This window comes from Felis catus, chromosome A3 (assembly GCF_018350175.1).
Source record: "Felis catus isolate Fca126 chromosome A3, F.catus_Fca126_mat1.0, whole genome shotgun sequence".
Taxonomy (NCBI): domain Eukaryota; kingdom Metazoa; phylum Chordata; class Mammalia; order Carnivora; family Felidae; genus Felis; species Felis catus.
Window position 1 is genome coordinate 128879180 of NC_058370.1, and position 25597 is coordinate 128904776.

Genomic DNA, 25597 nt, shown 5'->3' on the forward strand with positions numbered 1-25597 from the left:
ATTTTTACATGGTGGTTCTGAAAGGCAAAACAGTGCATTCTAGGTTACCCGAGAAGCTTATAAAGAACCTGGAAAGCATTCTAAACACTAAGTGACCACATTTGGTATGATGAAAAATAGTAGTTTGTGGCCCATTTCATAAATTATTTGTTGTCACATTAATTTTTACAGATATTATCGAAGAGGGGCAGGCTGTGTGCCATGGGGGTGGGGAGATGTAGTCTTTTGGATTCTGATCCTAGTCCCCCTGAACATCCCCGTGTGCCTTTGGGCATGTTACTTAACATCTTTGGTTTTCAATTTACTTTTTGGTAAAACGGAGCTAATTAAAACTCTTTGCAGGCTCACTCTAAGCATTAAATTAGGTAACACACGTGTACTACCTGGGTTTGTGCAGATCAGAGCTGTTATGTGGTTATAATAATAATCACAGTAATAATAATCAAGAAACTCAGACTTCATGAGTTTCACTTTGTGTCTGACATTGTGCTAAAGGCCTGGCTCTTATATGATCTCATGTAACATTCACAACACCCTCTCTTCCCAAGAATCTCTGTCATCATCCTCATTTTGCAGGTCCCGAAGGCTCATCAACTAATAAATACGAAAAAGCAAGGATTTGTACTCCAGTCTGGTGTCCGGGAAGCCCAAGCTCTTGAAAACCACTACGTCTCCTTCCGTGTGGCCTTTGTAGTTCGAGTGTGTTTGGTTTGAGAGTCGTCTAACTCTGCTTCAATCTGTACATGTGGCCACACCTTATTTCTACTTGATGTTTAGGTGTTGTGCCCCTTATCTTTTCAGGAAGCGCTGCAGAAATACAGCCGCCTGTATGATCTGTCCCGATCAGAAAAGGGGAAAGTTCACGATCAAGCTGTGGCCATGTGTCTAGATGGCCTGCCTCTGAGAATGATCCAGAAGCTGCTGCAGGTGGCCGTGGGCCCTCTCGACATCTCGCCCAAGGACGTAGTGCAGAATGCAGTGAGGAGAATAGTTTCTGCCCTGAGGTAAGCCAGAAAAGAGCCCCCGGAAAGCCGAGGCGATAGTTTGCCAGTAATGGCACTCGTTTCACAGTCACGAAGGTAAAAATACGATCATGTATGTAGAGGCATTTTATTCACTAGGAAGTACTTCATAAAAGTGAGAGGTTATTATCAGATTTCTCAAAGTCTTGTGTCTTCAAATACCTCAAGGGTGGAGAACCATGAAAGTGTTTCCCCATTGGTATTGTGTGTAACCCACCCTGAAATTAACTTCTGGTTAGACCCTCTTGCCGCTCCCCCTCCTCCCGCCATCATCCCCATCCCCAAATAATTCTTGAAGTAGGAGAAGGGCCAAGATTAGCAGGTAGCTAAATGTCAGGTCATCATGTGACCCCCGGTGGATGTACACATCCTGACTTTTCTACTCACACTTCTTTTCAGAGCTTGCAAAATGGCTCCCAGAAGCTTCTTTCGAAGTATACACAAGGCAAGGTTAATCGTATACTGAAGAAGTTAGACATCTGTTAAGTCTCTTAGAGTTTTATTTACCTGCAGTTAATGGCCTGAAACCAACAATTGAGAAATTCTAGCTTTATGTCAGTATGCGGGTGTCTTCGTGGGAATGCATCCGGGAGGGTTAGAAAAGGGGGAAAGTTAAGCTAAAAGAAGAATGAGGCATGAAGTGCTTTCTGTGAATAATGCAATTAGGCTGAAAGATTTGGTTGTGTTTAATGTATTCTCCTTTTAAGCATTCTTTGTAATTCTGCATTGCTCTTGAGGAACTTTTTGATTAAATGCATGTCAGTTTTCCACAGCTGAACTGAAATCAAATGAGCCTTTATCAGTTTAATTACCCCAGCCTCATACGGTTTTCACCTTACAATGATCTGAGGTATCTGGTAATTTTTAGAGAGAGACAGAGATAGAGATAGAGAAATAAAATATAACACTTTGTAAGAAATAACAAATGTCAAGTTAATAAAGCAGTGTTCTGTTATTAGCTTATTATGTTTTGGTGGTGGTGGTGGTTATAAGAGCTGCCCACTTTCCTGTTTTCTTTTCTTTTTTCTTTTTTTAATGTTTATTTATTTTTGAGAGAGACAGAGCATGAGCAGGGGAGGGGCAGAGAGAGAGGGAGACACAGAATCGGAAGCAGGCTCCAGGCTCTGAGCTGTCAGCACAGAGCCCGACACGGGACTCGAACTCACAGACCTCGAGGTCATGATCTGAGTCGAAGTCAGATGCTTAACTGACTGAGCCACCCAGGCGCCCCTTCCCTCTTTTCATTGATGACAGATACTTGGTCACATTTTGCACCTTTTGATTCATAGCTATCTTTTTAGTGTTTCTTAAATCAAACTATAGATGAACCTCACAAAAACAAAACATTTTGAAAAATCAGTGCTTTGATGAATTTATTTCCTAAAAATTGCCTATTTTTGTAGATAATGAAAATATGTGATATTTTTACCCTTGTAAAATTGTGCCAGAAGTTACACTTCTCTCTCCTTCCCTGCACCCAGCTCCACTTACTAAGATTTGGTTCTCACCTAATAAACGTTATGCTTAGCACACAGAAGATACTCAATAAATGTGAATTAAATCTTTCAGTAGTGGGAGGAGAGGGAACTTCAGAAGTTCAGCTACCTCCTTTTCAAAGGAAAAGAAATTGCTACTGACAACATCCATAACGTTCACCTTTTAGAAAGTTAGTAGAATTTGGTAGATATGAAATAACAAAGGCGTGTAAAGAACTGAATCCAGCAGTTGATTTAAGTCTTACCGCTGAAATTATTCAGAACACTCAGCTAAAACTTGTCTTCTGTTGCCTTTTTTTCAAAATTTACTAGAGTCCCAGATATATACACTCGTAAAATGGGCATAATAATAGTACCTACCTTGTGGGCTGTTGGGAATTAAATGGTACATGTCTGTACAACATTCAACGGTGTCTTGTGCCTGGTGAGCGTCACGTAAATATTAGGGTTTTTTTAAGTCCAGCTGGAGAATTTGGATGATTATGTATTTAATGCACACGTATAATAATGTCCATTGACTGTTTTTTGGAGGACAGAAGGCAGGTAGATTGTATTTTCTTGCCAGCAAAACAAGCACATATGAGACCGTGAGCGTCTTCAAGGCAGAAGGTGTTTCGTTTCCACACCTTTGGCACGTCGTGTAGGGCTCAGTGCCCTCGCAGACCACACGCAGCCCGCGTGGCTGGGAGCCGGCAGCGCGCACTGCCACAGCCCAGCCGGGCTCTGAGTGCGAACGCCGTGCTGCTTGCTGAGCACGGAGCCCCCTTCTGAACCGGTTCTTTCTCTCTCCCTTTGCAGCGGAGGCAGCGCTGAGCTCGGTGGGCCCAGGGACCCCCTCCAGGTCCTGGAAGGTGTTGTCGCAGCCGTCCACGCCAGCGTGGACAAGGGGTAAGCCTAGAACGGCTCGCATGTCTCGCTTCATGGCACTCCGCAGGATCTTAGAATTATTGTGAATATCCATATTTATGAAACTGCCGAGAGGAAGCAGTCTTCCCAGGTGTTTTCGGAAGGAATTGCTGAGAACTTTGTCACTACAGAGGCTCTCCATCTGGAGACACAGTTTCGCAGCTGCCCTCTCACTCCTCAGCTCCAGCAGGACACCCCCCTTCTCTCCAGAGCCCCGTCTGCAGGGAGAGTATGGTTTCTTCTCGCCACCTCTTGAGTGAGGCCAGGAGGGGGAGCTGCTCTGAGCTTCTTAGGAGAGAGGGGTTCACATCTCCGAGAGGTTAGCTGGACTGAGTGAAGTATGGAAATTTCTAGAATGTTTATGTATATATTTCTTAGAGCTTTATATATGTTAGGTCTGTCTTGTCGGAGGACTATGAGTGTACAGGTTTTATGAGTCTAGAAAGGTGTGTGTCTCTAATGCCATTTTTAGAAAGAATTTTTCACTTAGGTCCAGTGGCAGTGACAGGGTTAACAGCATCAAGTGGGTGGTTATATATTCACCAGAGTTTACAGACATCTTTCCTGTGGCTTTTACTCATGTCATCCCTGTAAGGCCGGGCCCCAATTCCTTTTTTTATGTTGTTGTTGTTTTTTTTTTTTTTTTTTAACGAAATCTCTCTATCCAATATGGCACTTGAACTCACAAACCTGAGATCAAGACTTATATGCTCTACTGACTGAGCCAGCCAGGCGCCCCTCAGTTTTCTTTTTTCTCCCCTCCCCTCCCCTCCCCTCCCCTCCCCTCCCCTCCCCTCCCCTCCCCTCTCTTTTCCTTTCCTTCCCTTTCCCTTTCCTTTTCCCTTTCCCTTTCCCTTTCCCTTTCCCTTTCCCTTTCCCTTTCCCTTTCCTTTCCTTTCCTTTCCTTTCCTTTCCTTTCCTTTCCTTTCCTTTCCTTCCTATAGGTTTCCCAGTGTGGGGCTTGAACTCAGAACCCTGAAATTAAGGTCTGAGCTGAGATCAAGAGTTGGATGCTTAACTGACTGAGCTACCCAGGCGCCCCTCCGTTTTTTTTTTAATAGGAAATATGATATAATAATATCAATGAAGAAATATTTGCAAAAACTCCTCATAGTTCATTGAGTATTGTAATTGTTTTTATTTGTATATTACCTTCTAGTTATTGTGCAGGTACAGATGTATTTTTATATAACTTCAATCAAAACGTATAAACACTCCTGTTCTTTTTTTATTTGCTTGCTATTGTGAGTCTTCCCATTGGTCTTTGTAGCTTCCCTGAATATTATTTCTGATGGTTGCGTACGCTGTTGCCATTTTCGGAGGAGGCCTTGCCCCCAGTCGTAGGCCTGGGAGATGGAACCAGGATCCCAGCCAGGCTCTGAGATGCCTTTCAGCTCTCAGATGCCTTTGCAGCCTATTTCCATGCATTGCTCTGTGCCCGAGGTTTGAGTGGAAGACAGAGGATAAGCCATACTGGTCAAAGTGGGAAAACACGGCAGTCAGGGCCCTCTACCGACTCAGCCTTTTGCCTCACACGCTTGTTCTGATCCCCTTTGCTCGTGGGTCTTTCAGTAAGAAGGAAGCCACAGCAGGGGCCGATTTACCTCTCGTTCTAAAGAGAAATGAAGTGACCTACGTGTGCACCATGTGCGGAGTCATGAGGAGTAAGACACGGGGAGGAAATAACCCCCAACCTCAGAAGCTCAGTCTTGCAGGGGCGACGAGCCCCCTGCGCCCCTCCCCTAGCCCTGGTTACCACACTCTGGAGGGGCAGGTGCTGGACAGAGAGCACAGTAGAGGGAGCACTTTATTCTGCCTGGAGAGGTCAGAGCAGGATACACGAGGGGCCACGTTGGGCCTGGTCTGTGAAATGTGAGTCTGTGAGGACGAGGAGGAGGGTGCCGGTACTCCGGGCTGAGGAAACTACCAGAACCGTTGCAGACGCGGCAGAGCAGAGACGCCGCGTGGGAGACCCTCAGCCCCCTTCCAGACGTGCGCCTCCTCGCACCTGCCCGGCCGCCCCTTCGCTGCCGGCCGCTCCTGTCAGAGCACAGCTGCTCTCAGGGCAGGACGCCCCGGAGCCTGGCCTCGCGGGATGACAGGGATCCGGAAGGGCACTAAGCCCCTTCCAGGGGACACGTCACAGAGGGATTAGAAGGCAGTATTTTTCTTAGTGGGTTTCCGGCCACAGATACACAGGAATCCAACTCGGGCGTCTTGCATACAGACTATTTTTTTTTTCCTTTAGCTTTGATTTCCAAAGAGGAAGACATTGGGGAATGGAGAAACAGAACGAGATCTTACTTTTTTTCTTCCAGAGACACAGGATAACAAAGTCTTCTCAACAGAAAAACTTCAGTGAACAATTTCTTTTTTCTTAAAAAAGAAAAAGAAGAAGAAAGACAAAGTCATAACTTTTATTCCTGACAGGTAGTTTTTGGATCCACAAGGATTTTAAACCCAGATCCTTGGCTTCAGTTTCTCTTCCCAAAACTCTGCCCAGCAGCGTCACATGCGGGAGTCCCTCCTTTCCACGCAGCTCTCAGTGGGGTCTTTGGAGCGACATGGGGACTTGGACCCTTTCGAAGCAACCCTCTCAGTCACTCACTACTTAGCCTGACCTGACTGCCTGACCCCCAGGAGGCCACACCAGGCCTGGGTATTTCAGGGACATACCATCAGCCTCCCTCGGTCCCCGCCCCCAAGCTTGAACATCCACTGCCCTCCATGGCATGTTTAGAGAGCCAGTCACCTCTTTCTCTGCACACTGTCAGCTGTCACACACATTCACGTGCTCTTAGGTTAGGCATACGCCATCCCACAGTGTCCTGGCAGGCAGACCGCATACGGAGAGTCGTGGCTACCACCACGTGTTGGGTTTTATGGCGTCGTGGGTACATCCTCCTTTGACTCCTTATGTTGGTACAAGTATGATTTGCCATTGACCCGCAGCTTCTGCCCCATTCGTAAAGCCCTCTTTCCCTCCTCTTTCGCCTGTGCTAAGTGTCAGCCACCACAGCCACCACACCCAGACAGGCCACCGGTGGAGTGTCGGGACAGACAGACTTCCTTTCCAGTTTCACCACATCCTTGCCTCCGGACATCAGGGGGGAGTATCGTAAGAATTTGAAATAGTGTCAAAAATCTTGTACAACCTCTACAATTGAAGACGAGTTTAGGGTAATTAATTATTGAGAGGCTCGTGCACATTAAATTGATGAGTATGTTTTCTCCCATTTTTTATGTATGCCTATAACATATTTTAAGAATAGAATCCAAATGTCCTGTTTAAGAATTAATTGATTAGATTGCTTAAGATAAATGGATTTTAAAAGCCTCCAATAACTAAAATAATATTTTTCTAAAAGAATATATTTGGTAAACCCGGAATTAAGAAAATATCATCATGCGTTTAAAAACAAAAAACTGGGGCGCCTGGGTGGCTCAGTCGGTTAAGCGTCCGACTTCAGCTCAGGTCACGATCTCGCGGTCCGTGAGTTCGAGCCTCACGTCGGGCTCTGGGGTGATGGCTCAGAGCCTGGAGCCTGCTTCCGATTCTGCCTCCCCTGCTCATGCTCTGTCTCTCTCTGTCTCAAAAATAAATAAACATTAAAAAAAAAATTTTTTTTTTAAAAACTAAAAAACTAACGAGCATCTATCAGTCAGTGGCAAGATCTCCGGAATGGCTCTCAGCAACTCACCAAATCCTTACAACCACCCTATTCTATTATTGTTGTCTCCATTTTATAGATTAGGAAATGATGCTCAGACAGGTTTTGTTATTTTTCCGGGGTTGCCCAGCTAACGACATGCTATGAATTTCTCTCACCATATCTCATCCGCTTCTGACATTAAAGAGCCTGCAATGGACAGTGAGTGAGGTAGCACCTCTCAAATGCCATCGTGCCCTGGAATTGCCTGCAGGTCTTATTAAAATACAGACTTTACTAGAGTAGGTCTGGGTGGGGCCTGAAATTCTACATTTGTAACCAGCTCCCAAGTGCTCCTCCATCCAGGGACTGAACTTCATGTAGCAAGGTCTTCAGGCGTTACCTCCCTCAGTTTTCTCGCCTTTTCTGTCTACTTCTCTCTGCCTTGGCCTCATTCCCTCTTCTGTTCCCTGCCTTTGTATACCTTTAAACAGTTTCCTAACAGGAATGACCCACGGGTGTGAACCGGCATATTAGTGATTCTCAAAAGGACGTGCAGAAATAAATCCACTCAGAAAACAGATAATTAATGAGGAATTCCTCTGCACGCTACTCAAAAAGGAAGAAAGATTTCCTCCAAAAGTATTGGAGTATTTTAGAAGATTTTATTTGTTTGTTTAAATTGCTCCTCGATCGCAGTCCAGCTTCAGCTGTGTAAAAGCTTCATGTATACTCAGCAGCGTCAGATATTCAGACTGCATTGAGTTCTTTGGTATTACCTAGCGATTTCACAGTATTTTTAAGCACAGAAAATGAAAGGAAAAAAAAAGAGAAAGAAAGCCCACGAAAGCAAATAGAATCTGATTTCTTCTTAGTCTTCGTGCTCTGTGGGACAGAGTAAATCATCAGATGTTCGCCGAGTGCCCCCAAAGCATGAACATCGTGTGCCGCGACGCTGAGCCCTGCCAACAGCCCTGGTCAACGGGCAGCACGGCAGAGCCACCCTCCCACTGCGGTCTTTCTCGAGGCCAGCTCAGGTTCTGCTTAAGACTTCATAGCCGTCACTCCTGCCTCATTATAGTGAGATGCACCCAGGTTTTTACTGATAAATGAACCTGAGGAAGAGATTCTGGGTTGCATACATTCAAGAGCAGCCACAAAGAGCTTCTTAGTATTTGTCAAAAGTTCAGACTTGAGATTGGAATTGTATGCACATCGAAATGATTTCATTTGCAGGAAGTTTTCATAGAATTTAATTCTGTTAATTATTTGAAGAAAAGTCACACTTCTTTCTACATTCCTGCAATACCATTGATGTGTCCCTGCATTCATTTATTTGCAGTTCTCCCTTGTTCCTTGCCGGGTGCCCCAGTTATTTCATGGGAGCCAGGAAACAGAAGGTACTACACTGGGGAGCGTCCACCCCACCCAGCTCTGTATGCAGGGAGCAAAGTGTGCGTGGTGTGTGGGTCAGTTAGTTGAGTCAAGGGACCTACTTAGAACATGAGTGTTGGTGTCTCTCACTGTTTGCTTACTTACGTTTACTTGCTCGACCCTCCTCCCTCCCTTTTTAACCTCACCTAGAATTTTACAGATCAGGGTTTGCACATTCATTTCCCACTGAGGCCAGGCAGGTAACGGACATGAGCAAGGTGGGCCTGGCTTGAGGAGAGGTTGGGGGTGGTGGAGGCTGAGGGGCACGGGAGCTCACACACGCCTTGTCTAAAGGAAACAGCAGCCCGCTTGTCCTCTTCTTTCAGCTTTTCAAGAGGGGCTGGGTTGTTAGGAGAATAGATCCGAAGAGATCTCATCACAAGAAAAAAGTTTGTTGTTTTTTTTTTAATTTTTTTTTTAACGTTTTATTTATTTTTGGGAGAGACAGAGACAGAGTGCGAGCAGGGGGAGGGGCAGAGAGAGAGGGAGTCACAGAATCCGAAGCAGGCTCCAGGCTCCCAGCTGTCAGCATAGAGCCTGATGCGGGGCTCGAACTCACGAACCATGAGATCACGACCCGAGCCGAAGTCAGACACTTAACCGACTGAGCCACCCAGGCGCCCCCTTTTTTTTTTAAATCTCAATGAGGTGATGGATGTTAACTTATTGTGTAATCATTTCACAGTACACGTAAGTCAAATCGTTATGCTCTACACCTTTAAACTTAGCTCTGTATGTCGCTAGTATCTCAGTAAAACTGGGGGGGAGGCCGGGAAAAGGAACTGGAAAATCTTGATTTTTCTGTAAAATGTTTAAATTTTGAAACATTGTCGTATGCCGTGCAAGGCAACACACAAATTTGGCTGCCAGTTTGTAACTCAAATATAGAAGATTCAACTAAGTGACCCTCTGTTCCCTTTAGGCATTCAGATTCTGTGACATTCATGTTGACAAGAAATCATAGTGGTCTGTGTTTTTCCTGTTTGAATGCAGTATCTTTCCTTCCCCCATTCTCAAATGAGAACGGTAATTTCATTTTGTGTAGTGCATCAAGATTATGTAAAGTGCTTTTTGTGTTTGCCATGTCTTTTCATGTACTTTAACTGTTTAAGTGCAAGGTTGAGTTCTCCTCGTATGAGTATGCCAGGCGGAATCTGAAAATTCTTTTACCAAGGATTGGCTTACTAATTTTCTCAAAATCTGTCTTTTTGCTTTGATTCCATAATTGCTTTTGTTTGTTGACAGTTCCCTTCCTTTAGTGAGTATCCTGTCATGCTCCACTATAGAACTAATCGTTTGGCGAGTATATTTTTGTTGTTCTTGTTGCTTCTGCTGTCCTTCTCCGTTAATAGAGCTATTTCAGAGGATTCTTTGTTTTTTGATCCCAAACCGATTGTATGAACGTGTTTCCAGTAGTTGTTAATTTTTCTTTATTTTTTTTTAAATTTTTTTTTTAACGTTTTTATTTATTTTTGAGACAGAGAGAGACAGAGCATGAACGGGGGAGGGGCAGAGAGAGAGGGAGACACAGAATCGGAAGCAGGCTCCAGGCTCTGAGCCATCAGCCCAGAGCCCGACGCGGGGCTCAAACTCGCGGATCGCGAGATCGTGACCTGAGCTGAAGTCGGAAGCCTAACCGACTGAGCCACCCAGGCGCCCCTAATTTTTCTTTAAATAGAGTAGTAAGTTACTCTGTGCAGTATAAAAACCTCCTCCCCAGAAAATACTCATTATAGAGAAAAAGGTGGAAAATGTCTATGTATTTGCAGTGAAACTATGAGCAGTTTTTTCTTTTATCTGTTTATAACTTTTTAAAAACATTTGTATGACTTTCATAATAAAGTAAAAATGTTTTGAAATAATGTTCTTTTTATTCCTAAGCTCATTAAATCCTCTCCTTGCCTTCATAAGATACTCTAAAAATGGAATCATTTTCCTTCTTCTCAGTCTTTTTTTTTTGACATTATAAAAGTCATAATTGGTTATTTTTCACCCACCTATTTACTTCAAACATTTCAAACCCACAGAAAAATTGTAAGGATAGAAAAAAATAATACCTATGTACACTTCCCCTTGATTTGCCAATTTGTTACCATTTTATCAAAAATCCTGCTCTTTCTCTGTATGTGTGTGTATGTGTATTTGATGAGTCATGGGAGTGACTGACTACGGATTTTAAAAACTCAGATTGAAATTAAAATGTTAACCATTTTGCAGGTGATGTCTTTGGGAGATAGCGTCCAGGCCATGTCCTTGGGTAGCTCTCCTATAGAGCTGCCTTTCGTTTCTGTGTGGTCTTATTGAACACCAGTATTCACGTGGACATACAGTGAAGCTCATTTGGAACACGGTGCTTCCAGAACACAGCATTTCTGTTCTGGGGATGAGTTTTGCCGACTTCATTATGTGTTTGAACTGTCAACCCGCAGTTAGAGCAGATTCCTCCAAAATATCAAGTGTTATCAACTGCATGATAACCTCTAATGTAAATGGAATCGAACTCAGTTTGACTTGGAAGACATTATAATAATCTTTCTATATCACATCAGTATCTAATTTTAATCAGCTGCCACAGTGTTCTGGAACATATCCCCTATTTGGTTCGGGAGCATTGTGTAGTCATTGATAACGGCAGTAAGAGAGTCCAAGTTCAAATATTGGCCTCAGTAATAATGGTTGCCAGTTAATCGAAGCACTTAGTTATAGATCTGATAATGTATTATGTGCTTGAAATTTATTACTTACATATTTGTTTAATTCTCAAAAGCTTCAAAAGTAAGGGGTTGTACTTCTCTCCAAGTTACTAATGAGGAACTGAGGCTCAGAGCCATTAAGTGACTTCCCGGTCACTGGCACGCTGTCAGGAAGAGGGGATTCTGGGAGCTGAATGTGAGCCTGACAGCTGCAGATCCTGTGCTGTCAAAGCAGGAAGCTGCACTGCTTTTGCGGCCGGGGGTGCGTGCTCTCGGTTACCCAGGTGAGGAGGCCTGTGCTGCCTTAGCTCTCTCCTCTCTTTTACCGCCCACTTGCATTGCTCCCTGAACGTGCTCTGTCCTTGGAAATCCTTGGTTCTTTTTTCTTGCTGTTCTCTTGATCTGGATGATATTTTCTCACCTTGCCATTGACACGTAGCCCACTTGACCTTTATGATCCCGTTCCAATGCCACGACCTCGGTGAAGACTTCCCTGGCCCTACTCTGTTCCTCCAAAATGATTGTTCATATTTACATATATTAGTAATTTGAATAGTAGTCACTTTTAAAATCTCTCTGGACCATTGTTCTTTGAAGGCAGGAATCCTATAATTTTCATCCCTGTGTCATCATGCACAAGCTGGTGCTTTCATGATACTGATAATAATCATAATGATCGTTATGCAGATGATGCTTACTATTTATTAAGTACGTCCTCTGTGCCATGTACTGTGGCTAAGTACGTTCTATACATTATCTTGATTTCACAGACTCCCAAGAGACAGACTTTCAGGACCTCTGGTACCTAACTATAAAATGGGAATGATGACATTCATGGTTTTTATCTAGAGTTGTTAGCACATGGTGGGGCCAGGGCTCACAGGTCCATCACGTTTCCCCAAAATGTTTTCCCCCCACATGATACCATCTGCTCACTTTGCACATAGATTTCCAATAAATCTACTTCTCTTGCACCCCAATTTTGCCGTTTTTGATACATGTCAAAGGCTCACATAGTTAAAACTAACAAACGACTTCGTAGATTTAGAAAATGCTTAAGCCACTTGTCCGTGGTGTTTTAGAATTTCTTTTATTCCTAAATACAAATGATGAATTGTTTTTTAATTCGAATTTCCATGAAACTGTACTGACAAGTGTATTATAGAATGTGTAGTAACAGAAACACTCAGTGGTATTGTAGAATTTTAAAAAACATCCTGTGGTCTTGTTGGGTCGTGGAATTTGGGACTTGGTGATATATTGCTGGAAGCCTCATAAGGATGTCATTACAGCAAAACCTGTATGATTCAGTGCTGTAGCACTGCTCTCCGGGGCTGTTGTGCACGTGAGGTATCTATATGAGGCCTCTTAACCGTAATCAATAGTAATTCTTTGACATCATCATCAAAGGAGTTGTTTTCCTGAGATGGCCCATTTGGGTTTACAAAGGAATAGATTCTAGCACTGGATAGAAAGTCGTACAAATCTTCCCTTCTCTGAAGCCTTTCAGACTTCCCAGGTCTTTAATAACCATGCATTCATATTTTATCTTTAGTAGAAAACTTGATACTCTAACCCTGTATTGAAATTCTATCAGAGAGAAAAGTGTAGAAAGAACATGGACTTTGGGGTCATATTGCGCTATTCTAGATGTGTGTGGGCATATCACAGCCTTTCCTTAAAGGCTATTTCCTCATCTATAAAAAGGAATTTACAGGTACAGCGTAAGGACTACAGTTAACAATATTATATATTTGAAGGTTATTAAAAGAGTAGATCTTAAAAATTCTAATCTCGAGAAAAAATTTTGTAACTATGTCAGGTAATGGATGTTAACTTATTATTAATAATCATTCCACAATATACATACATCAAACCATTATATTATTCACCTTAAACTTATATGATGTTATGTCAGTTATCTCTGCAAATGGAAAAAAAATTTAAATAAAATGGAATATTTATAATAATGATTTTGCATAGGTATTGTCAACTAGTTTAGATAAACTAGTTTACCTAAAATTACTTAGAATGATGCCTACCTTTGTTAGTAGCATTAATAGAAATACATACTTATTAAGCTTTTCATAAGAAATAGAATAGCTAAGAACATGGTTATTTTTCATCTGCTTTATGTAACTCAATATGATACTATAAAATATGTAAAAACTACATTCATTTTACATAGTTTTTAAATACCTAATATGGTTTCTTTAAGCCATTTAGAACCTAAATTTCTCGGGGCACCTGGGTGGCTCAGTCAGGTAAGCGTCCAACTTCGGCTCAGTTCATGATCTCACGTCTTGTGGATTCGAGCCCTGCGTCAGTCTCTGGGCTGACAGCCCAGAGCCTGGAGCCTGCTTCGGATTCTGTGTCTCCCTCTCTCTGCCCCTCCCCTGCTCACACTCAGTCTCTGTCTCTGTCTCTGTCTCTGTCTCTGTCTCTCTCAAAAATAAACATTAAAAAAAATTAAAAAAAAAAAAAAAGAACCTCAATTTCTCTTCTCAATAGGAAAAAGGCAAGGTCACCCAACAAACAAGTCTTTGGCTCAATCACTATATTGGGTTACTGGAATTTTTTTAAAGAAGGTTTAGGAGTTGCTGCCTAACCCTTGGTTTTGCCCTTCAGGGAAGACCTGGTTTCCTCTGAGGACCTGCTGTTGTGGCTGCGGCCTTTCTGTGCTGATGACACCTGGCCCGTGAGGCCCCGCATTCAGGTGCTGCAGATTTTGGGACAGTCATTTAACCTGACTGAGGAGGATGGCAAGCTCCTTGTGTTCTTTCGAACGGAAGCCATTCTCAAAGCCGCTTGGCCCCAGAGACAGGTAAGGGAGCGTCCGACTGGTTTTTGCGTGCTTTCCCTATTAAAAATAATTGGAGGTTATTTCTCGATTACTTTAAACCACCCTCCAGTGAATAATCAGCTTGGTAATGCAGACTTTCCACTGTGTTCCTCAGTCCAGCTGTTTAGTAGTTAAATACGTTTGGATTGGATTGGATTGGATTGAATTGGTTTGGATTTTTCCCTGTGTTTGAACGTGCATAGGTGCTGGAGTGATGTCTCATTCACTTCACATGTGTGTGGCATTTTTCTCTTCAGAGGATATAGTCAGGATTCTTGACAGTATCCGTTAATTATCGCAACTCTCCCTGTCCCTGGAGAAATGCGGATCTAAATGGAAATTCAGTGTGCAGTTTAGCTAATGCACTTTTTTCATACTCTACCCAGGCAGGCAGGTGCCCTCCTCTCTCTTCTGTCCCTATATCGACAACGTAGGCACACACAAGATCTTAGTTTCTCCACTCATCCTTCAAGACTCACTTGGTCTGCCTTCTCTCTGGAACCTTCCCTGACCACTTCAAACTTAATTAAACCTTGAATTCCACACATTTGAGCTTTAGCTATATAATAATAATAATTATTATTATATATAATTATATATATTTTATGATTATAAATATATAATTATGTATATAATTATATATAATAATTATAATTATAATATAATTATAATAATTATTGTTGTTACTATTATTGTCTTGTCTCCCCACTACTGTGGAAAATTCAGAAGCCCTGGAGGATATATTGTCTTTTGAATTCCCCTAAGTATGCTGGGCACACATTGGGAGCTCAAGTATTTGTTGATTGAGTAAATGAGAATACTGATTCCTAAATCAAAGAAATACGGTAGCCATTGAAGTTTGGCTCAAACTCTAAATTGATGCAGCCTAAAGACATAGGATGTAAGGATCAGTAATCTCAGTCAAGTGTGTCAGCCTGCAGACCATACGCCAAAAAAATAAGGCTTCCCACATAATCTACTCTGCAAGAGACTTTCCTGGAAGTCTGACTGCAACTCAATGTACCTTCTAATTTTAAAGCTTCGCTTTCTAATTAATGTTTATGTCCTTATTACTACATCGAAAGAACAATGAATTTTTCTTTTAAAAAATGCATCAGATATTAAGAATATCTTGAGACTCATCTCAGAACTTCACAATTATTATTTTAAGTATTCTTATTTTCCCACATGAGAGAAATGGGTAATTACTCTTATGTATTCTTTAGAATTAGAGAATTTGAGATTCAGAAGAGATGGATTATCAGGTATTCTCTTAATCTTGCCAAATTCCTGAAATGGGTTGTATTAAAAGTCACTGGTATCTGAATAATACTCTTTCTGAAGCCCCATGACCTTACCAACATACTTAGTCTCAACATGTTGCCTTGCATTACATGAAGGGATCACTGACAGTCTTTTTAAAGAGTGGTCTATGAACACAGATGCAATAGGCTACAAAATATATTCCAGGTCTCCGGCACAGTAGACGTTAGAAGTATGCTTGTTTTTAGCGGCAGGAAGGTTCACGTAGCATCTCTTGAGTTAAACTCAAAATTAGGTCATATTATTTTTGCCACGTGGAATCTTGGATTCTGACTCATTCTGAAACAAATGAACGCCCCTACTGTTAGGTACTTTTCTGACAGAACCTCCATTTTTCAAGTGCTCAACCTTGCTCAGTTTCGTCTTCGCTGTTGGCTGAAGCCTGGCAGAACGATGAGGCCGGTTTCTCCGGTTGGAGCCTCACTTCGAGTTATGTCAGATCAATATACCAAAAATACTACCAAACAACGTGGAGGCCAGGGAAAGGGAAAACATCTATCTTACCTGTCATGTTGAAACAGTAGAACACACACTTTCGTATTTGGGCCAAAATGCTTCAGAAATAGTAGGAGTATAACCATGATTTCTTCTTTTAAGCTTTTCTTAACTTTCCAGTTACCCAGAGAACAAGGTATAAAAGGTATACCATCTTTTATACGATTTCAGTGATTTCTGGATATTTCTGAGATTTTAATTTCGTTATAGCAAAACTTTTTCCAAATACAGGATTTAAGGGAGCTCAGCCTTTTGTTAAGATTCCTTTTCCGTGTACTTTTCTAAATTGACCTGACCATTTCGCTGAGCGCAGTCTGGTTTCTGTCCTTTGCACAGTGTGTACGAAGAGTCTTATCTCACCACTGTTTGCTCTGGTGGCGAGAACTTTTTCAGGCCCTTAGAAAACCTCTCTCCCAATGCCCCTGACTCCAGTAAAACTCGTCCCGTGCCTCCTTACCCCTTTTCGGTTCTCCCCCTCTTACTTTGTCCTCATATAAGAGCAATTTCCCTGTTCTTTGAAGCTATTGCGCTGAGTTTCTTCAAAGTATTTGGTAGTGGAAATAACAAAACTACCATAGTTTAATTATGTCATTCATCTATAGTCTTCCAAAATAAATCAGTGAGTTATCTCCTCCTCCTATAAAAATTAAGTATTCTGTGTCAGTCTGGCATTGCTGTGTGAAATCTGTTTTGGAGGGCAAGCATATTTGGCCAGGGCACTCTGTTTATTATTGTAAATAACTGCTACATGGAAAGCGAATGTGGAAAAATTGTGGCTTCACAGTGGGAAAAACCGCAACTTGTAGAGTGTTACAGAATTATGCTCCTAGTTCAAATCTGAAGCCATCTCCATTATTGGTTTTAAAAAACTGTTTTACCTTTCACTCGAGCAGTAGAAAGATCGGGGTGCTGGTGCACAAATCCTTCAGAAGCCTATTATCTTGGCCACCCTCCCACCTCCATTGCTTCATCATCTTGGAAAAGATTCCTAAACCGTGAGCCTTGCCTTCTTGGTGTGCAAAATGGAACCTTGAGCTGGAGGAGACAGAGGATGGTTTGCTCACTCTTCTTTCTTCCACACACATTAGAGTCTTCCTCATCTCCATATCCCAAACACCTAGAAGACCCCAAAATGTTGATTACACAGGCGCTCGTTTTCTCCACTCCCTACCCCTTTCTCTGTTCTCAAAGGTAATATTAAGGGTAGAGGCAGATTCTTACAGAGCAAAGATAAGAATAGATAATGATATTGCAACGTTCAATTACCAGAAAATGTAGGACTGCTACCTTCGCTGTGGCTGGTAATCCTCTTAAGCAGACTTTGCATACATCAAAGAGGGACTTAATATTTAATTATCCTCGAGGTGCCCAAAGTAGTGGCCCTACAAATCAATGTGTTGCCGGGAAACCAGCCAGCTCCTGCAAAATTAAACGCAGAGTCTGTGGAGCCTGCTACCTCACTGGTTCTCAGAGAGACAGCAATTCCTAGTTTTCTAATGATTAGTTAACAGAATTAAAAATTCAGAGGCCCTCATTTTTCAACAGCTTGAGAGGCCTCCTTTTCCATTCCAGAAAAGTACCCCAGCATGGAGTACAGGAGAGAAGGAAGGGGGAAGACTTAAGGAGGGGGAAGGGAGGAATGCATTGTATTAATTCCCTTGGTATAATTTATCTGAGTTTTTCAGGTTTTGTAATTTTCTGGTTAACTGGTGCATGAAAAATATGGGTCAAAATACTGATGTTTCCTTAAAAGATTCCATACCCCTTCACCTTATTGTTTTTTCTGTTTTTGTATAAAAAGGGACATGTGGCTTAGAGTTTCACCTTTTAAAATTTCGATCTGTCTGGATTTGTGGTTGTAAGTGATCACTAGAAAAATTAGTTTAAGGAAACTCCTAATCTGATTACAAATTCATGCATTTTGCCTACTTTGAAACATGCAAGGACATATTAACTCCTCTGGTCAAAGGCCAGTTTGGCTTCGTTTTGCCAAAACATTAACAAAATACACACTTCTTTATCAGACCAAGACCAGTGGAACAGCTTCAGGATGCAAAGCTAGATTTAGTTTCTTACAAAGAATTTACTGTCACCTTAAATGTCTTCAAAGCTAAGACTCCCTGCCCTAAATGGTTTGCTTAATCAAGTATAGGATAAGATTTGATGTTAAAAATATATGTGCCTATGTGCCCACACACATATAATATATCCCACACATGTGAATTACCCGTACATGTAATATATCTTTGCTAGCCATGGAAACCGATTCCTGGAACCAGAGGAGACTTTCAAAAGCATGCCAATTCCAAAGTCACATTTTATAGAAAAGGACATGCTGTCCAGAAACAAGAAGTTACTTCCTCTGATTTTAGCTTAAATGTCACCATTTCTAAAATACGGCATCCTAAATCAGGCCCCAGTCACGATCAATTTCACAAGCTCTTAGTTTTCTTCTGATCACCAGTATCTGTTGACTTCTCCCTGCTGGTCCTTCTGTCTGTCATTCTATTATATGATGTCCTTCTTCTTCCATTAGAATATAAATAACATGAGAACATGGATCTTAAGGACACTCAGTAAATATCTGCTGAATAAATGAATATTCGATTTTTAAAAACTTATCTAAGGTCACCTTTAAAATGGCAAGGCCAGGACCCCTGAGCTTCAATCTGCTGTTCTTGCCGTGAATGATGAAGGCTCAGACCATGCTGCTTCCCGCTTACGTAGAAGCAAAATGATTTCCTTGGAATAATGGAAAGGTTTCCTTACAGAGTGGCCTGGTGTGTTTAGACTGATACTGTTTTGTATTAATTTGCTGTCCTTTGCTCCCAGTGATTTCTGACCAGCCGGCTGCTTCTCGTATGGAAGCAAATGATTCACAAGCATGTTTGGACAGAAGCAAGAGATCTGAAATGTTCTAATGGAGCTTGATGTGCCTTTTCAGGTTGAGAGAGCGTCAGTGTTACTGGGTTCTGCAACTATTTGGACACCTCAGAAGGCCTCTCTTGATGACTTAGGGCTCCTTTCCTTTAAACATATTCCTTCTTGTCATGGGCATCGTCGAGGGAAGAAGATGGGACTGAGGAATGTGTATTAAGTGCACATTACTGCGTGTACTCTTTAGAACAGCTTGCAAAGTCGTTACCAGTCTCTGTTTGAGATGAGGTCACATAACCTATTACGGTCACCCAGCTTGTGAACGATCGTCCTGGAGTTTGAACCTGGTTCTGTCTGATGTCAATGCCTGTCTTCTTGGCCCTTTACCGCACTTCTTCCCATCTGCCAGGGAAAGATACTCAGCTCTAACGTCTGGGTAGCATTGCACCATGTCACGCGTGTTCTGTTCATCTCGTCTTTCTGCTTGTGACTGCCTGGCTTGAGTGTGACTAGGCAAGGGGAGTGAGGAGCTTGATTCAGAAAACAGAAAGCATTGCTTCATCTAGTAGCATTTTTCCCTGGCTCAGTACAGAGCACTGCGTATGTTCTTTGCTGCTCAATTAAAACATGCTGAAAAATGCCATGCCTAGGAACCGTGGTCTGTGAAATATTCATCGAAGATTCTTCCGGCATGGTTTATGCACCATTCCCTGTATACTCTGGGGATAGACAAGAGACCAGACAGTTAGCAGTAAAGCGTTTGGGCGCTTCACACAAAACTGCATTCAGATCCCAGTTTTACCACTCACGCGCTCTGTGGCCTTGGAGAAGTTACTAAACCTCTCACAACCTCAGTTTCCTCGTCTGTAAAACGGACATAATGCGTGGATGTGTGAAGACTAAATGGGATGGTATGTGTGTATCTCTAACTCCGGTCCAGGTAAATGTACGCTGTTCGTGTGGGGATCCCAATCCAGCGGAGCACGTAGATACGCGCACAAAGAAGTCCGTACCCCGAAGGCTCTAACGCTGCTGTTAAGAGTCTGCACAGTGCATAGGGTTCAGGGCAGGGCATGCAGTCGTCCTGCCTGGAGGCAGTGAGGAGAGACTGCTCTGAGGAGGTGATTCCCGAACTCAGTTCAGCGCAGCAGAGCCCCCAGTGTCCTGTGCACATTTTACCGTGGTGGTGCGGAGACCGCGTGGCAGAGAGAGAGACGTGAGAAGCAGCGTGATCAGAGATGCGTTTTTAGGAGAGACCCTCTGACCTCTTCACGAACAACAGACTGGAGGGTGCCAGGCAGGGGACAGAAGCAGGGGTCAGGTTGCCCAAACTTGGCCCTGAACTTGGTACCAGCTGTGAAGATAGAGGAGGGTAAAGAGAGCTGAAGGAGTTAATCCCAGGGGCCCGGTGACTGCTTAGACGTGGAGGGACAAGAAACACATTTAGTGCCCCTCTGAGGTTTGCTTAAGTTGCTAAAGACAGAGCAGCATGAGGAAAGAGCAGAAGGCAAACTAGTTTTGTGGAGAAAGACACTGGAGGTCAGGGCTGTGTTTTCACTCAAAAGGACGCTTTTGGGGGGTGGGGGCGGTGTGGTCAGATGGGGAGGCCCTGCTTCTCCCCTTCACTAGGCAGACCTTCAGAGCCTTGTACGTTTCCTGGGTCACAGCAACCTCTTCCTGGGACGCACACTCGGGTTTAGCAACTGCTCCTGGGTGGGACTGCTTCCTCCACCCCGGGGCACTTCCCCCAGGGCCAGGTCAGCTGGGGAGCCTCTTGGGCTCTGTCCGTAGAGGGGGAATCACATCCAGAGCCTCCTGCCCAGAGGTGCAAGAACCTCAACCACCACACGGGTGGTGCTCCTGGCGTCGTGCATAGCAGTGCTGTCCCTTCCTTCCTTCTCGGGCTTAGAGGGAAAGGTTGGAGGACGAAGGGGAGGAGAGGCAAGAAACATCCCAGCATTTGCATCTTGCAGGGTGGTGAGGATAGGAGGTAGCTGGGGATGACTTCTCTTGTTTGTTTCTTGTAACTTTTAGTTTTGAAATAATTTCAGATTTACCCCCAAAATTTCATAAATCGTAGAGGCAGTGTAACAGCTCATCAGCCCGTATGGAAGGTAGGACTGTGGTGATTGATGGTAGTACATTGAGAATAATCCTTTATGTGACGCTAATTATTTTCTGTTCACATAGTATGGTTATGTACATTAATACTGATTTCATATTCACACGTATCTGAAGATCAAATAAGCCACGTTGTCCGTGCCTGTGGGAAGATGCAGATTTCAGGAGGGGCGCCTCAGTTTACGACAGTCATGTTCACTGTCCGCGGCCACAGAGGAATTTCAAGTTAAAGCTGTTTTCATCTGAGAATAGGTGACTCAGTCCACTTTTTCAAGGACAGTGACTCAATGTCTGATAAGGAGGCTGTAGCTACTTGACAAATTGACTTACAGCAAGGGCTAAAGTCACCTAATTCAGTGAAGACAGAAGCATCGCTTTCAGAGACAAAAGGGAAAGAGATATCTTTGTGTTTGACTCACATGTGAATTTTGCCCTTTAAAATCCAGTAATGTTCAGTTCGAGGTGTCTGTATGGAATCATCACGAACTATAGGGTGCCTGTGAAATATTGGACATTTTCAACACCACCCCCCGCCCCCCGCTCACTCAGAGAGACAGAGGCATATTATTACTTTCTCTCTCGAGGGAAAAAAGGATAAAATCAAACAAAACATAGAAGAAAAACTTGTGAGAAATTGCTAATTATTTTCACTCATCTCTAGAAGGCATGCTATAAAGCCATTGCAAATCCTATATTGTACAAATAAATGAGATTCTAAAAAGGGATGAAAGTTAACCCATGATTCCATTATCCCCAAACAGCCACATTTCTTTGTGTTCTTCTCCTGTCCCATCTAATCTGTTGACCCAATTCTTATTAGAAGAAATCACAGCCCATATTTTTATATGGAGCTGTAATATAAATCATACCTGTCATTTATTATGTGCCTACAATGGGCCAGTCTTTCTGCAGCCTATTTTATTCACACTCTCTTATTTAATAACCAGAACTATCATGCACTATGTTACCTTCATCTTACAGAAGAGGCACTTAAGGTCAGAAAGGTCCAGCAACACCTCCAAAGTATGGCGTCTTTCCATGTTACTTTGACTTTATCAGCACAATTTTGAAAGCCGCGTGTTTCACCAAATTGTCCTTTATCATTATTTTACAGTCTCCTTGGTGAGGTATGAGGAAGCATTTGCTAGCCACCTCCAGTTGGTTTTCCCTCTATGTTAAAATATGTTCTATGGCCATTTCATCTTGTAGCTGTTTAGATACTGTATTGCTTGCTCACCCTTGCCTGAAGTGTGTTTAGGATCTGGGAATACATATTTGAATAGGAACTGTGCTACCCTCTGGAAAAGAGCGAATCTGATTGTTTCCTAGGTCTGCATTCATGTTCACGCGACACCTTGTGTCCACGTATTTTGGAGAATTTAAATTCCTGTGGTATTAATGTTGATCTCATGTTCCCATGACTTCTGCAGGTTCTGAGGCCCATTGCTTTCTCTTTTATTGACTCAAAACAATACTTCCCTCTTTTGTTTTTCCAGATAATTTGTCAGATATATGACACAGTGATTTTCTTCAATTTAAGATTGTTTAATTTTTGCAGCCATTAATGAGGAGCGTTACTAGTTGTGATAGAAAAATATATTGGGCCAAAACCCATGTCCTTTCTATTTGAAGAAGTTTCTTTAGCCAGTCTTTAAGACGAAGGCTGTTTGTGACAGATTCTTTTAGTTTTCCTTCCCTGAGAATGGTTTCATTTCCCCTTTTTTTCCTAAAGGATAGTTTTACTGTATATAGAATTTGTAATTGACAGTTCTTTTAATACTTGAGAAATATCGGGCCACTTCTTTCTGGCCTCTGCGGCTTCACATAAGCAATACACTGTTATTAAAATTGCTTTTCTCTCTATAGGTACTGTATTCTCTCTCTGGCCACTTTCAAGATTTTTTTTTTTTTTTGTCTTTAATTTTTAAGAGTTTAATTATGATGTGTCCGGGCATGGATTTCTTTGGACTCACTAACCCCTGTTTGGGGTTAGCTCATCTTCTTGAATCTGTAGGTTAATGTCTTCCACCAGATTTGGGATGTTTTTAAATGTTACTTCTTAAAATACTCTTTAAACTCCACGATCTTTCTCCCTTCCTTCTGGAACTCTGACGAGAAATGACCTTACCTGGCCTGTCTTGTATTTTTCGATCAGGAGTCAGGAAATACTGAGTCTGAGTATCCTTGGGTTGGGTGAGGGGATGCCAGACCCCAGACCTGTGTTGTTTCTCCAGTCCTCGGGTCCCAACTAGTTAACTTTCTTTTTACCACCTTTAAGAGTTCTTTTGTTTTCTCTCATTATTTCCAAAGTTTATAGTTGCGCTTAAGAGAGGAGTAGGGAAAAATGGGTCAAAGCCATTTTGTTCAGGCTGGAAGTCCTTTGTATATGTGTGTATTTCTTTATACAAAAATTCATTTTGTTTTGGTTACCTGAATTTATGTTTAAAATCTTATAGGATATGATAAACAAGATAAGCTTATATTACCTTGGCAAATTTAGATCAATTTAGATATTTTAATATGTATACAAGCATAATTTGTTCCGGAAGCATTCTTGTAATCCAAAGTACTTGTATATCAAAGCAAATTCTCCCACAAGAAATAATGGAAACTCAGATGATTTGTTCCACAACCCAAAAATACTCACATAAAAATGACTACAATACTGTAATATAATACAAAATAATAAAGGAAACACAAAATATAAAGAAAAATCAACAAATGAACCTGCACTTACCTTTGAAAGCCTTCGTGGCTGGTATGAGGGAGACGAGAGAAGAGGGTAATTGTGTAGCACGACTTTCACTATCACTAATGGAATCACTGCTATCTATCGCTCAGTGGAATCTTTTCCTTTTAGTGCAGCTTGAACAAGGAACCTGGCCAATGACACTTGCTTTTGCCTCCTTTTGAGGATTTTGCAGAAATGTGACATTGCATTGGTGATCACCCACAGTCCCACAGCGAGAGAGGCAGGGGGAGAGGGAGAAACATTGGCTCAGTTGGTGATCATATGACATTTGTTGTCATATACTACTCATATTGCAAGACATTGCTCGCTTATCAAGTTAAAATTTATTAGAAAGGTTTGCTTGTCTTGCAGAACACTCACAGAACAAGTTACTCATAATCTAAGGTTTTACTGTGTGTACTGATTATCTGGCAAGGCATATTCTTTCTCGTGTTAAAAAAACATGCACTCGAGTCCATTTTCAGGCCCATTTTCTTCTCTCGTGTAAGGCGAAGTTTTTGCAGCTACAGCGATAGATAATTTAAAACTGCTTTTTTTTAATTTATTTAAAATTTGTCTTTTTTAATGTTTATTTTTGAGAGAGCACAAGTCAGGGAGAGGCAGAGAGAGAGAGGGAGACACAATCTGAAGCCGGCTGTAGGCTTCCAGCTTGTCAGCACAGAGCCCAAAGTGGGACTCGAATTCACAAGCCATGAGATCATGACCTGAGCCAAATAACTGACTGAGCCACCCAGGCGCCCCTAATTTATAGTTTTTTAAAAATCTTTCTCTCCTTTTAGATACACTACACTTCCTAAAAATTTACAGGCTGTTACAGTTTCTGAAAATAAATCTAAATGATCTTGGGACACCTGGGTGGCTCAATCGGTTAAGCGTCTGCCTCTTGATTTCGACTCAGGTCATGATCTCATGTTTCAGGAGATGAAGCCCTGCGTCAGGCTCTGCACTGACAACATAGATCCTGCTTCGGATTCTCTCTCTCTCTCTCTCTCTCTCTCTCTCTCTCTCTCTCCTCTCTCTCTCTCTTTCTCTCTCAAAAAATATTTTAAAAAATCTAATTGATCTTGGAAGCAAGAATCACTTTTTCCTAATCTCTTCCTTTTCATGGTGTCCTCAGGAAACCTATGTAGACTCTGCCTTTCATGTCAAGGAGCAACTGCTTGTTATTCATCATACAGTCGTTAATTACGGGAACTGGAGGACTGACACCAGAGGCATCATTCAGTTGTTTTTAACTATTTTTAAAATGCAAAACCCATGGGTTGCCTGGGTGGCTCAGTCGGTTAAGCATCCGACTTTGGCCAGGTCATTATCTCATGGTTCATGAGTTCAGTCCCCACGTGGGGCTCTGTGCTGACAGCGTGGAGTCTGGTTGGGATTCTGTCTCTCCCTCTCTCTTTGCCCCTCCCCCGCTCGCTTGCTCATGTGTGCGCTCTCTCTCTCTCTCAAAAATAAACATGTTTAAAAACCCACAAAACCTTTCCTACAAATAAGCTATAAAAGCGTGGATTGTAACTCCGACAAGAGCAGCCATTTACCTGCCCTTTTCCCTCCCGCAGACCTTCAGGCACCTCCTCAGATCTTCTGAAACTTCAGGGCTTCTTGGAGCACATTTTTGAAATGAGGAAAATAGGACCCAAAGAGAGGGACTGCACTGAAATCACACAACTCGCCACAGGGCATTGTTGGTGGAGACATCAGTCAATACGCGGGCCTCCTTTGAGTCATGTTTAGTGATCCCCTTCTCACTGGCATCTTCGTTTTAAGCCTCATGTCTGTCTCCAGTAAAAAAAAAAAAAAGAGAGAGAGAAGAGCCAAAACTTTACGGCAACTCGTGAATATTTAGTATCACCATTCTATGCTAAAATATTTTATAAATGATGGATTGTCTTCATTTATTCACTTGTATACGCATTAGTTCATACACTCAATAGTATTCTGCATCTGCTGTCTGTCAGGCATTATTTTAAGGAGTAGGAATAAACC

General features: G+C 42.3%; 1 protein-coding gene and 1 long non-coding RNA gene across 12 annotated transcripts in view; one reads left to right on the forward strand and one right to left on the reverse strand.

Moving 5' to 3' along the window:
• Positions 1-25597, forward strand: part of NBAS (NBAS subunit of NRZ tethering complex) — a 355550-nt gene that overhangs the window by 306140 nt on the left and 23813 nt on the right. For 9 of the 11 annotated variants that reach the window (XM_045054917.1, XM_045054918.1, XM_045054920.1 and 6 more), the window contains 3 exons: positions 802-1004; positions 3317-3406; positions 13830-14025. In XM_045054917.1, coding sequence (XP_044910852.1) covers positions 802-1004; positions 3317-3406; positions 13830-14025 — 489 coding nt within the window. Of the gene's footprint in view, positions 1-801; positions 1005-3316; positions 3407-8416; positions 8898-13829; positions 14026-25597 lie in introns of those variants that run through there. The other 2 variants (XM_045054924.1, XM_045054925.1) reach the window with 2 other exon arrangements.
• On the reverse strand, positions 4543-23889 carry LOC109498399. The gene is made up of 3 exons (XR_002155213.2): positions 23597-23889; positions 16740-16978; positions 4543-5800 (listed from the first exon to the last, which is right to left on the reverse strand). It is a non-coding gene; the product is annotated as an uncharacterized LOC109498399 (long non-coding RNA).